Source organism: Salmo trutta, chromosome 21 (assembly GCF_901001165.1).
Source record: "Salmo trutta chromosome 21, fSalTru1.1, whole genome shotgun sequence".
NCBI lineage: Eukaryota > Metazoa > Chordata > Actinopteri > Salmoniformes > Salmonidae > Salmo > Salmo trutta.
In genome coordinates, this window is record NC_042977.1 from 22,339,434 (window position 1) to 22,354,399 (window position 14,966).

General features: G+C 39.3%; 3 gene segments (V, D, J or C); all 3 read left to right on the plus strand.

The window, feature by feature from the left end:
• Positions 1 to 360: 360 nt before the first annotated feature.
• On the plus strand, positions 361 to 1,406 carry LOC115156952 (T cell receptor alpha variable 12-3-like). The segment is given in 2 exon segments: positions 361 to 663; positions 778 to 1,406. Coding segments are annotated over 2 exon segments (417 nt in total).
• Positions 1,407 to 10,071: 8,665 nt separating this feature from the next.
• Positions 10,072 to 11,182, plus strand: LOC115156946 (T cell receptor alpha variable 17-like). The segment is given in 2 exon segments: positions 10,072 to 10,394; positions 10,604 to 11,182. Coding segments are annotated over 2 exon segments (444 nt in total).
• Positions 11,183 to 13,089: 1,907 nt separating this feature from the next.
• Positions 13,090 to 14,493, plus strand: LOC115156932 (T cell receptor alpha variable 14/delta variable 4-like). The segment is given in 2 exon segments: positions 13,090 to 13,595; positions 13,714 to 14,493. Coding segments are annotated over 2 exon segments (528 nt in total).
• Positions 14,494 to 14,966: the final 473 nt, after the last annotated feature.

Sequence of the window (14,966 nt, forward strand, 5' to 3'; positions counted from 1 at the left end):
TATTTGGAAATAAAGTAAATATGTCATGAATATCAGAATAATTTCATATGACTAAACATTATCTCATTTAAATGTATCTGAATTGATTCCATCTTTACAGTGATTTAGTAAACCAAACCTTCATCACCTCCACCATACTTAATTAAGAGCCACCATTGAATGGGTTTTATGTTATAGGGAGGAGATACAAATGATCCTGTTCAAACTGTACATATGATTACAGGAGACATATTTTGTGAATTAGTTTGTACAGCATATACAGTAGAAGAATATTAATTGAATATGTGTACGTTTTCAAACATTTATTTTCAAATAAGTTAATCATAATCACTTCATAAATAATTTACGTCATTGTCAGTATTTACCATATTATTTGAGCTAGAGGTAGGTGTTTCACTTTGTCTCTAATGTACTGCAAAGAGTGAGAATATAATACTGACAAGGTAATATTGACCAATACATTTCCATTCAATCTTTCCTGTCTTTGAACAGGCTCCTCCTTCATGTCTGTCAGTTGATGGTGATATACAGGCTGAGATGGACATGGAAGACAGAGAGAGGATCTCTACCTCTTACTGTAACTCACAGTCACTCTCAGTGTGTTCTGTATAACCATGGTACTCTGTCTGATCATTTGGCTGGTTCTTGTTGTATTCTGCTTCGGTATGATGGAACCTTTTCCCTCATTGGTTTATCTTATCTTTTACTAATTTTAACTATGGTTTTATGATTTCTAATATCTTTCAAATTATCACTCAGTCTTTCTTTTTCCCCCAGAGTGTACAGGAGACAATGTGAAACAGCAACCAGGAGGTGTGATTGTTACAGAAGGAGGACTGGTAACACTGAGTTGTCAATATAACACCAGTGCTAATAATGCATATCTATATTGGTACAAACAAGAAGCAAATGACGTCCCTAAACATATGCTGAGCCGTTATTCATTTGGATCTGGAGACAACGCTGCAGGGTTCAAGGAGAGATTTGATGCCCGTCTCGATGCAGACTCAAAATCAGTCCCCTTGACGATCCAGAGGTTGCAGCTGTCTGACTCTGCTGTGTACTACTGTGCCCTGCAGCCCACAGTGAGAGGAAACCTGTGCACAGTGTACAAAAACCTGGAGAAAAAAACTGACATCCCCTAGACATCCCCTCATTTTTTATTTCATCATTACTTTGTGTAGACAAAAAACACACACTGAAAATGAACAATGAACGATTTTCAATGAACAATAAAAAACAAATGTTAAAAATGTTGAATGGAAGAGTGACAAAATGCAATCTATCTGAATGTGTTGCTTATTTATACTTTAGATTGTAGATTTAAATAGGACATCAAAAAACTGTGAATGAATGAATGCCTCATGTTGAATAAATGAAGATCTTGAAGATCTTGCCTAAAGCAACTCTCTTACCCTAAAATCAAGAAAATAAATGGAAATAAATAAGACAGTTTTATCCAATATCCAATAGAGGGCGACTAAGGTAATCATATTTCAGTTCAGCCCTGCATTTTGAGCATGTGACAGAGGTATCAAGCAGCAGCAAGAAGTCTGCTGTTACTTCTGCTCATCTGACAACTCTGTATTTTGGGGTGGGGCTTCAAAGGTTTGAGAAGAGACGGTCCATTCAAAACTAGAAAAAAGAGGGGTTGGGGGGGAGGAGTGGCGGGACACAATGAAAATAGTCCAGGTAGCCATTTGATTACCTGTTAAGGGGTCTTATGGCTTGGGGGTAAAAGCTGTTGAGAAGCCTTTTGGTTCTAGACTTGGCGCTCTGGTACCGCTTGCCATGCGGTAGCAGAGAGAACAGGCAATGACTGGGGTGGCTGGGGTCTGACAATTTTTAGGGACCTCTTCTGACACCGTCTGGTGTAGAGGTCCTGGATGGCAGGCAGCTTAGCCCCAGTGATGGGCCATACGCACTACCCTCTGTAGTGCCTTGCGGTCGGAGGACAAACAGATGCCGTACCAGGCAGTGACGCAACCAGTCAGGATGCTCTCAATGTTGTCCAACAGGAACAAGGTAACCAGATACTAAACCCTGATTACTCCCTTAAGGGGAACTGACCTCACCCCTCATTTGCTGACCTCAACCCCTCCTTCACCTAATCCACAGATATCCATCTGTCTACCCTATATCAACACGTCGCTCTCCTCTCCTCCAACAAACACATTCCAAAGCCTTCTGGCTTTCTACAGAGAACCTTTAACTTTCTCATTTGATTCTATGCTTCTTCTCTATCGTTTATTTAATATCTCCATGTTCAAAATGTTGAACCCAACAATAGTTTGTCGGGGATGTGGACACCAAGGAACTTGAAGCTCTCAACCTGATCCACTACAGCCCCGTTGATGAGAATGGGGTCGTGCTCGGTCCTCCTTTTCCTGTAGTCCACAATCATCTCTTTTGTCTTGATTACGTTGAGATAGGTTGTTGTTCTTGCACCACCGGACCAGATCTCTGACCTCCTCCCTATAGGCTGTCTCATCGTTGTTGGTGATCAGGCCTACCACTGTTGTGTCGTCTGCAAACTTGATGGTGTTGGAGTCTTGTCTGGCCATGCTGTCGTGGGTGAACAGGGAGTACAGGAGGGGACTGAGCACACACCCCTAAGGAGCCCCCGTGTTGAGGATCAGTGTGGCGGATGTGTTGTTACCTACCCTTACCACCTGGTGGCGGCCCGTCAGGAAGTCCAGGATCCAGTTGCAGAGGGAGGTGTTTAGTCCCAGGGTCCTTAGCTTAGTGATGAGCTTTGAGGGCACTATGGTGTTGAACGCTGAGCTTTAGTCAATGAATAACATTCTCACAAAGGTGTACCTTTTGTCCAGGTGTGAAAGGGCAGTGTGGAGTGCAATAGAGATTGCATGATCTGTGGATCTGTTGGTGCGGTATGCAAACTGGAGTGGGTCTAGGGTTTCTGGGATAATGGTGTTGATGTGAGCCATTACCAGCCTTTCAAAGCATTTCATGGCTACAGACGTGAGTGCTAAGGGTCAGTAGTCATTTAGGCAGAAGGGAGCAATAGTGATTAGTTCAAGAAGAGGTTTGATTGCAGGCTGAATTTCACATCTAGCTCTGTCCACTTGATGATCCAGAGGTTGCAGCTGCCTGACTCTGCTTTTTGCTACTGTGCTCTGAATCCCACTGTATAATCCCACATACACAGAAAGAGACAAGGATTTCATAGTGTCATCATGGCCTTGTTACATCAGAGTGGCTGAGGAATTTACTGATTCTTGTTGCATGTTGTTATGGTATGATAATATTACATTCCTAATTTGTTTTCTGCCTATGCTCCAAGCCCTTCATTTTTTCAAACATTTACATTACATTTTAGTCATTTAGCAGACGCTCTTATCAAGAGCAACTTACAGTAGTGAATGCATACATTTCATAATTATTTAAAAAAAATTCAATACTGGTCCCCCGTGGGAATCGAACCCACAACCCTGGCGTTGCAAACACCATGCTCTACCAACTGAGCCACACGGGACATATGTTTAAGTTTTCTACAACTACTACTAATTTTATACATTTTAATTCCCTATATGATGTTGCTTAACTCCCCTCTCCCCTAATTCTAATGTGTGTACTTTTCCAGAATGCAGGCGAAGACACAGTCACTCAGCCACCAGGAGATGTGACCATTACTGAGGGAGGACAGGTCACACTGGACTGTCAATTTCAGACTTCAGTTACTGCAAATGTGTCCTGTTCTGGTACAAGTATGAAGCAAATGACTTCCCAAAGTTTATGTTGGGACGTTTTTCTTCAGGAAGTATAAATGCCACTGGATTTGAGGAGAGATTTGATGCCCTTCTAGATAAAGACTCAACATCTGTCCCCTTGACGATCCAACGGTTGCAACCATCTTACTCAGCTGTGTACTACTGTGCTCTTAGAGACAAGGATTGTGACAACAGTGTGACAACAGGATATACAGCCCCCTTACAAAAACTATTTGATAGTGTGATTAACAGTTAGACTCTTAGAGAGCCTGGTGTAAGCTCCTTCTCAATGATTCCTATGGTAGAGTTAAAGAAGTTGTTTCACGAACCTATGACACAAGTTTGCTCTCTCCTTGCCTACCTATCTCACAGTAGGCATGGACTCTTTGCTGAGAAATGTACTGAATCTTTCTGCATGTTGTCAAGGTACGACAATATTATTTTCCGTATTCATTTAATGCCTTTGCTCCAATCCTTTCTTTTAACAAACATATATTTATCAGTACAATACTACCAGTATGAAATTCATACTTTTTTATTTCCTCAATCATGTTGCTGGATTATTTTCTCCCTAATACAAATGTGTATTACATTATTTTCCAGAATGCAGAGGAGAAGCCTCAGTCACCAGGAGATGTGATCGCTACTGAGGGAGAACAGGTCACACTGGACTGTCAATTTGAGACTCAGATGGATATGAATCTAAATCTGTTCTGGTACAAACAGGGAGCTAACACCTTCCCAAAGTATATGCGACTTTTGGATCAAATAATGCCATTGAATTCCATGAGAGATTCGATGCCCATCTCAATTTAACTACATTTAAATCCGTCCCCTTGATGATCCAGAGGTTACAGCTGTCTGACTCTACTGTGTACTACTGTGCTGTGACAACAGAATATACAGCCCCCTTACAAAAACTATTTGATAGTATGATATAACTCTCTTAGAGAGCCTAGTGGAAGCTCCTCCTCAATGCTTCCTAAAGCAGAGTTAAAGAAGTGGTGACACATGCGAGTCGAGTGTGTTTGCTCTCTCCTTACCTACCCATCTCACAGCAGACATGGAATCATGGCTGAAGAATATTTTGATCCTTGCTGCATTTTGTTGTGGTATGATAAAAAAAATATATATATATTTGCTTACTAGCCATTGCTTAAATGATACCTTTCTATTATCATGTAAAATAGAGAAAGTTGCTCACTCTATATGCTTCTAATGATTTAATGGGTATAAATCATCAAACAGCCTTTCTTTTTCAATGTATATAATTTCTCTCCAGAATGCAGAGGAGACAGAGTGTTACAGACAAAAGGAGTTGAGACGGCTACTGAAAGAGGACAAATAACACTTGCCTGTCATTACGAAACAGACGATCCAAGTCCATATCTATTCTGGTACAAACAGGGAGAAAACGACTACCCCAAGTATATGCTTATGCAGCAAAAATTTGGAACTGGGGACAATGCTGCTGACTTCAAGGAGAGATTTCACGCTGATCTAGATGCCAACTCCAAATCAGTCCCCTTGACGATCCAGAGGTTGCAGCTGTCTGACTCTGCTTTGTACTACTGTGCTCTGAAGCCCACTGTGACAACAGGAGATACAACCCCTTTACAAAAACATACTGAGCTACACAATGACAGTACACCTGTCTGTACAGTATACAGCACCACTTTAAAATGTACACAGTAACCTTCTCACTACCTCCCTGATACTACCAAGACTAGTGGTAGCAGATGATGATAATCATAGTGATGATGATGATGATGATTGTAGAGTAAGTCATTTTTTAAATAAAGCCAATAAAGCTACCTCTTCCAATTCAGCTCTAAATGTCAGCCTAGTCTCATAGACTAGACGTATAATAGTACATTTGAATCTGGGACACTGAAATTAGCATGACATTTTATGTTTGTTATGGTTACATAAGACAGAAAGTTACTTTAGGCAAATCCTTAACCCTTTTAACTAACCCTTCCCCTAATCCTAACCTTAACCCTTTAACCTAACTCCTAATGCTAACGTTAATGTTAGCCACCTAGTCACATAGCTAACTTCAGCCACAACAAATTGGAATTCATAACTTATCATACATTTCGCAAATTCGTAACGTATTGTACGTTTAGCAAATTCGTAGCATATTATACAAATTGTAATTCTTAACATATCTTCAAAATGGATGATAGACATCCACAAATTAGTACATAATATTAGTACACAATATATACGAAATGTAACAAATCATAGTAAATGGGGTGGTTGGATTTACTTACAGGATAATACGAAATGCTCTGAGACCAGGTTGTAAATGTAGATGTAAGAGACATTAAAATTCCATTACAATATCGCATAGATTAGAAAATAGACCATTGCTTTATTTTTACAGTTGGCCTACTTAGATTAATTTAGAAAAAGCAATATTCAGTATTGTGAATAGAGTAAGCATCAACCAGCATCAACCACAAGAGGGCCACATTATCAAGTAAGTGTTGCTTTCTACTCTAAAATGACTTGTTTACAGTATTTGAACATTCCCTCTGTGCTGTGCTGCATGGTCTAGGTCTGTGCTGCTACAAAGACAGGAATCAAGATAGCACACCCGTTTCTGTATTGTAACATCAGGGTGTCTTGCTCTGTGTATCCTATGATAATTATGGGACATTGGCTGTGGACCTCTGTTGTTCTTGCTGCACTTATCTTTGGTAGGATACGGCTCTCACTATCTTTTTCTCATACCCTGATGTCACTGGAATCCTGACATGTTGTGACCATGGGACTTTAAGACTCTATCTGCGCAAAGCAAAATAAATGAGCATCAAAGTTTTCACATTCGAGAACTCAGAACTGTTTTGCAATTAATTGTTCTTTCATAACCCATTAATATTATCACCTTAAATGTACCTAAAGTGCAGAGTATCAAAATCCTGAGACATTTATAAGTCAGTTTGTCAATCTTGGTCTTCTGAATTAGACATGTTCAGTTTTTAAGAAAACTGTACCTATTTGAATACATAAATAATAGAATAACACAATTTTACCAAGATAGAGTAGTAACACCTCATCAAATACATTAGGAAAGACAAATGACTATCATTACTGAACACCGATGTGACAACATCATTTACTTTAAGACTTCTGACAGTGTTGTTATTTTTGCTTGCATGCCATTATTGCTGGCTAGATCAGCTTAGACCATACTTAGAGAGGGACGTGTTCTGATTGGTCTGTCTGTATTTGCTCAGGCTTGTGATTGGATTGCAGGTAGAATCTTATAGAACCAAGTTGAAATGTGTTTATGCAGATAGAACTTCCTAAAAAAAACAAATTCACTTAAAATTCACTTTTTCAAAGATCTGACTCCACAGACCATGAAGAACCATCCAAAGATCAATTAGATATGATGTGACTAACACATTTTCCACAAAAATGTCATATAGAACCCATGCCATTCTTCTTTGTTTCCAGAGTGCAGCAGAGCAGACAGAGTTAGTTACGCAGTCGAAGAGAGAAGTGGCTTCTTATGAAGGAGAAGATGTGTCTCTAAGATATAAATATAACACCAGTTAATCAGCTCCATCTTCTGGTACATTAAATCCACAAATGATTACCCTGAATATGTTTTGCAGAAGGATGTAATTGGACCAGGGGGTATTGATGATAGATTCAAGTGGAGATTTAACCTCTACGGGATCGTTGAGCTAATGTGATTAGCAAGAGGTTGTATGTAACAAGAAAATTTCCCGCCCTGGACCTAGCTATCTTCCTCCTCCTATGGTGCCTTTCATTAAACACTTGCTGCGCTCTGCGCTTGAAACCAGCTCTCTGTCTCCCTTGTGTTCGTTACAAAATTATTATTAGTCTAACTGCACTGTCCAATTCACAGGAGCTATTACAGTGAAAAAATACAATGCTATTGGTTGAGGAGAGTGCACAGTTATGTACATCAAAATGTATATATTAACCAATTAGGCACAATTGGGCAGACTACATACAACATTTTGAACATAAATACAATGGTTCATTGGATCAGTCTAAAACTTGCACATACACTGCTGACATCTAGTGCCAAAACCTAAATTGTGCCAAAATCTAAATTGGAATAATACACTAAACTGGAATAATACACTGTGGCCTTTCTCTTGCATTTCAAAGATGATGGATATATACAGTTGAAGTCGTAAATTTACATACACCTTAGCCAAGTACTTTTCATTTCATTTTTTCACAATTCCTGATATTTAATCCTAGTAAAAATGCCCTGTCTTAGGTCAGTTAGGATCACCACTTTATTCTAAGAATGTGAAATGTTAGAATAATAGTAGAGAGAATTATTTATTTCAACTTTTACTTCTTTCATCACATTCCCTGTGGGTCAGAAGTTTACATACACTCAATTAGTATTTGGTAGCATTGCCTTTAAATTGTTTAACTTGGGTCAAACGTTTCGGGTAGCCTTCCACAAGGTTTCCACAATAATTTGTGTGAATTTTGTCCCATTCCTCCTGACAGAGCTGGTGTAACTGAGTCAGGTTTGTAGGCCTCCTTGCTCGCACATGCCTTTTCAGTTCTGCCCATTCTCTATAGGATTGAGGTCAGGGCTTTGTGATGGCCACTCCAATACCTTGACTTTGTTGTCCTTAAGCCATTTTGCCACAACTTTGGAAGTATGCTTGGTGTCATTGTCCATTTGGAATACCCATTTGCGACTAAGCTTTAACCTTCTAACTGATGTCTTGAGATGTTGCTTCAATATATCCACATCATTTTCCTCCCTCATGATGCCATCTATTTTGTGAAGTGCACCAGTCCCTCCTGCAGCAAAGCACCCCCACAACATGATGCTGCCACCCCCGTGCTTCACGGTTGGGATGGTGTTCTTTGGCTTGCAAGCCTCCCCCTTTTCTCTCCAAACATAACGATGGTCATTATGGCCAAACAGTTCTATTTTTGTTTCATCAGACCAGAGGACATTTCTCCATGTGCAGTTGCAATCCGTAGTCTGGCTTTTTTTATGGCAGTTTTGGAGAAGCGGCTTCTTCCTTGCTGAACGACCTTTCAGGTTATGTCGATATCGGACTCGTATTACTGTGGATATAGATACTTTTGTACCTGTTTCCTCCAGCATCTTCACAAGGTTCTTTGCTGTTGTTCCTGGATTGATTTGCACTTTTCGCACCAAATTACGTTCATCTCTAAAATACAGAACGTGTCTCCTTCCTGAGCGGTATGACGGCTGCATGGTCCCATGATGTTTCTACTTGCGTAATAGTGTTTCTACTGATGAACGTGGTACCTTCAGGCGTTTCATCCCAAGGATGAACCAGGCTTGTGGAGGTCTACAATTTATTTCTGAGGTCTTGGCTGATTTATTTTGATTTTCCCATGATGTCAAGCAAAGAGGCACTGAGTTTGAGGGTAGGCCTTGAAATACATCCACAGGTACACCTCCAATTGACTCAAATGATGTCAATTAGCCTATCAGAAGCTTCTAAAGCCATGGCATCATTTTCTGGAATTTTCCAAGCTGTTTAAAGGCACAGTCAACTTAGTGTATATAAACTTCTGACCCACTGGAATTGTGATACAGTGAATTATAAGTGAAATAATCTGTCTGTAAACAATTGTTGGAAAAATGAATTGTGTCATGCACAAAGTAGATGTCCTTACCGACTTGCCAAAACTATAGTTTGTTAACAAGAAATTTGTGGAGTGGTTGAAAACGAGTTTTATTGACTCCAACCTAAGTGTATGTAACAGTCCGACTTCAACTGTAGAATTGTGAAAAAGAAAAAGAATAAAGAAAGCATTTCCAAGCCATATTATGAATCATATCATAAGGTTTATTTGCAGATGATACATACGGTATTGCATTGTTGATCCATTGAAAAAACTAACAGTAGCATTCCCTATCCATTTCCAGATTGAAATTACATCTAAAATGAGCTAATGAGGAGGATCTGACAGTTTGTGGTTTTACAAACATCTGTTATTTTGTTCGACCACAACGCCATGAAATGGAGTCTCTATTGCATGAATCATTTGTAAACTGCTATCACAATATCTGAAATCAGCACCACAGTTACTGGTTATGGAGTATGTGGATAATACACCAGGGTTCACTCTAAATCATGACAAAGAATCCAAACATGTGGATCTGGAGATCTCCTCTGCTGAAGTGACAGACTCTGCTCTGTACTACTGTGCCATAGAGCCCACAGACATTCTGGTACAAAGATGTGGGATGAAGGCTTTTTGTTTGGAATGATCTTCATTCTCATCAACAGTGACACAATATTCTACTATTCTTAGTGAAGGTTTATTTGCAGATGGTATATATAGTATAGCATGGTATGGTATTATCTATTGAAAAAACAAACAAACAACAGCAAAAACAATACATTTTCAAATAAAGTCTGAAATAAACTGAGGAGGAGGCCAATAGGAACTGAAAACCCTTAAACAGAAGAAGAGTTACATATCCAGTTATCAGAGGAGGGGCCTCATAGTCAAACACTGGTATAGGCTGGGTATACCTGCAACCATGAGGATGTCTCTGTAGAGGAACTACTCAGCTCTCTCACTGTCTTATCTCTCAGTTGGTTTATCTAGTCTGTGTCAGGATGTCACTCATATTACTGTTTCTCCTCTCTGCATTTGTAGGTGAGTGCTGAATTCTCAGCTTAAACCAAATAACATTTTGAATATAGTGACATTGCTTTTTTCAGTTAATGATTGCATTAAACACTAAGTTGCATTTTACTGGAAAGTTTAAATTCTTTCTCTTGTCATACTTTATGAGCACCTAATCCAAGCCTTTTTTATCATGAGGAATAAACATTAACACAATGACAATACTTATGTTGTTGCAGCTGATAGTATGGAGCAGGAAACAATAACTCCAGTGAAGCCTGAAGTCAATGCTCTCCAAGGAACAGACATCACTCTCTCCTGCAACTACAAGGGCAACGTTAATAATCTACAATGGTACCGTCAATACCCCGGATCTAGACCAGAATGTCTTCTTTGGATCCTACAAAGCAGCATGTCTGTACAGAAACAATCCATTGCGACTCCACGGCACACTGGTAAACTGAATGAAGAGAAGACCCGTGTTGACTTGATGATCTCCTCTGTTGAATTGGAAGACTCTGCTCTGTACCACTGCGCCTTGCAGCCCACAGTGACAGGAAACCCAGACACACTGTACAAAAACCTGTCAAGACCCTTGGGGATGAACAGTGCATTGTACTCTGATCAATCAGTTATTATTTAGAGTACGTGAATACATATTTTTTCCTGCATCTCCACATCAATTGAAAAAGAAGAAAGAAAACACATTTAATATTAATATTATTCAGGATTTAATACTTTATACTGTCTGCATCTTCCTGCTCTGATATAACATGATCAAAGATACTAGTCAGAATAAATACAGAATGAAGAAAATGTATGGTGTAGTTTTGCTTCCTTAGAGCAGGGGTTCCCAAACTTTTTCACTATGTGCCCCCATTGCAGCATTGTGGAACATCCCGCGACCTCAACCCACCTATTTTTGTAAAGGGTACAAGCACTGTTCAAACTGCACACACCCTCCCTGTTTGTGGAGAGAATTTTGCAGTTTATAAGCTTATTTCCTGAAATGCTATACATTTAGTTATGGGGTGCAAAAAACATTTTTCTGTTATAAATAACATTTTCTAATGTTTTTTCATGTGATATTTGAGTGACAATTTTTTTTACAACATCTATGGGCTAAAAGAACATTATAAAAAAACTTTAGCTGACATGGGCTAGTTGATCTGGACATTGCTGACAAGTTATAAATAGCTCCTCTAAGGTCTTCAATGAATAACATGACAACTGACAATGCACTACCCAATTTCGAAATTGCAACTTGTGCATTCTACTATTACAAATTTCAAGAATAAGTATAAAGCCAAACTAAGTTCGTTAAAACCTCTTAACCCACGCCAAGCATAGGGGGCGCTACAGCGATTTTTGAAAAAAATACGTGCCCATTTTAAACGGCCTCCTACTCAAACTCAGAAGCTAGGATATGCATAGAATTAGTAGATGTGGATAGAAAACACCCTAAAGTTTCTAAAACTGTTTGAATGGTGTCTGTGAGTATAACAGAACTCATATGGCAGTCAAAACCCCGAGACAGATCCTAACAGAAGTGGAAATCTGATTTGCGGACTCAGCTTCAGCACTTTGCCTATAAAACACACCGCGAGTTAGGATTCATTGAGCACTTCCTATGGCTTCCACTAGATGACCCCAGTTTTTACAAAGTGGTTTGAGTCTTCTACAGTACAAACTGACCGATTGAGAGGCTGTGGATCTTGGTCACAGGGGGAGGGCCATCACCATTATGACGCGGGTGCCCCTGGCTACCCTCCACTTTCGAAACGTTTAGAAAGACAATGCAACCGTCCCCCTTGAATATTATTGAAGCTCTGGTTGAAAAAGGCCCTAAAGATTTATGTTATACAACGTTTGACATGTTTGAACGAACTTAAATATATATTTTTTGCACATTCGTGAGGACAAGCGCTTCATACATTATGAGTAGCCTTCGGAACGCGCTAACAAGAAGAAGCTATTGGGACATAAATTATTAACTTTTTCGAACAAAACTACATTTGTTGTGGACCTGGGATACCTGGAAGTGCCTTCTGATGAAGATAATCAAAGGTAAGGGAATAATTACAATAGTATACAAGAGTAGATTTGATATTAGATTGTTCCAAGATGGCGCCAACCTGTCGCCTAGCCTATTTTTCTGAGCATTAGCATCCCCTTTTATTGCAAAGTGTGATTTCCCAGTAAAGTTATTTTTAAATCTGGCAATGCGGGTGCTTTCACGAGATGTTAATCTATAATTCTTTGAATGACAATATTACATTTTAAAAATGTTTTCGAATAGTAATTTAGTAAATTGTAGTGCTGATCCACCGGATGCATTTGAGGGAAAATAGTTTCTCAACGTCACTGTTTTATATATAAATATGAACTTTATCGAACAAAAGAATGCATGTATTGTGTAACATGATGTCCTAGCAGTGTCATCTGATGAAGATTGTCAAAGGTTAGTGCTGCATTTAGCTGTTTTTTGGTTATTTGTGATGCATGTGGTTGGTCGGAAAAGGGCTATGTGGCTACTTTGACGATATACTCCTCTAACATAATCTAATGTTTTGCTTTTGCTGTAAAGCCTTTTTGAAATCGGACAACGTGGTTCGATTCAGGAGAGGTGTATCTATAAAACGATATAAAATAGTCCTATATTTGAGAAGAAAAAATATATAACATTTTGCTATGGTTCGGTTATGAATATGGCGATATGATTTTTCGCTGGATGTTGATCCCGCATGCGGGACGAGCGCTTCAAGAGGTAAAAAGTGGGATTGGGGAGACTCCTGCTCCTCCCCTGCCGACCCCTCGCACGCCCACTAGGGTGCACGCCCCACAGTTTGGGAACCACTGCCTTAGAGGATTATGGGCAGTACTAGTCTTATTCTTCTCCATTGTTTTTTGTGAAGAGCATACATTTTGAGACAATACCAATAGAGGGCAGTCATGAGCTGAAATGTCTCTATTCAGAACTACAGCAAAATCATGAAGATGACATTTTGCAGCAATCCAACACAGAAAGACAGTTGAACTCAAATACCCAACCACCTTTAGTGTAGCGAGGTGGAGCTACAAAGTCAATGAGTACTTTGACAGTACAGTATGTAGTCTACAATATGTTTAAGGAGAGAATAGTGATACACTCTTACTTGACAACGCATATAGCCAGTCATTCAGGCCCCATGAAGATGTTTAATGCAATTCTGCTTTTTTCATTGTTCATTGGTAAGTGCATAGGTTTTGCAATGCATTTTTGGATTGCAGACATATTTCGATGAAGCATTTATGGTACATGAATTGCAATATGATTTATCCAAAAGATGTTTAACATTATTTATTTCAGGTTGCAGTAATGAGGAGGAAATAATATCAGCCACAACTGAAGAGTGTGTATTTGAGGGTGAAGGTGTTACTCTGTCCTGCAACTACACTGGCTCCTACAGTAGTGATACTTTACAGTGGTACCGCCAATATCCCAGATCCAAACCAGAATTCCTCTTGTACATCACACCAGAGGGGTCTATATTTAAAGCTACTCCCCCACCTCCTCGTCTGACAGTTTCCATTGACAAAGTGGACAAACGTGTGGATCTGAAGATCTCTTCTGCTGAAGTGACAGACTCTTCTCTGTACTACTGTGCCATGAAAACCACAGTGACAGAAAACTCTGACACACTGTACAAAAACCTGTCAAGAACCATGGGAGGAAACAGACATCCTGTATGACATACATAACATACCTACTGAATGTTAAGGGGAGGAACTTATGGTAGAGGATGATCTGAACAACACTATAGAAACAGTATAGTATAAAAACAGGAGGAAACTTTCAGAGACTGCTTAGATCTTTCTGTCAGTTTGTCTCTGTTCATTTTTAGACCATATTTAGTTAATACAATAAAATACAATACAATACGGATATATGCGTATTGCCATTTGAATTCAATTCCATTTCAAATACATTTTCATGAACAATTGAATGTATCTATATTAAAACCATTCTCTATGCATGTGTCAGTTGTGAGGACCTCATGCTGTTACGCTGTCTTACAACTATTGCAGAACAGCTACTGCTGGAGAATAATTATATTGGTATCAGCAAGACACAGAACAAAGACCAGAATTCTTCCTCTACATCTCAGGTTCAGAGTTTATAAAGAAAGCAGATCCTCTGAACACTCTAACATCTGTAAAACTGAATGAAGAGAAAAAACATTTGGATCTGGAGATCTCTGCTGTCGTGACAGATTCTGCTCTGTACTAATGTTCTGTGAGGCCTACAGTGACAAGAAACCTACACACACTGTACAAAAACCTCAGCAGAGACCACATCAGCAGGGATGTATCCAGTTTTTCCAACTGGTGTCTAACCCTTACTTTTAGCCATCAAAACACTAGTAAATGCTGTTAATGTCTCCTGTAAATAAAGTTTATGACTCAACTCCTTCACCTGTCCTTAAATTGAATTGAGCATTTACAGATTGTGTCAATTTGATGTGTATTCCTATTCTGCTAGTCAGACCTTTTAACCGCATCATATACATCAGTGGAGGTTGCTGAGGGGAGGATGGCTCATAATAATGGCTGGAATGGAGT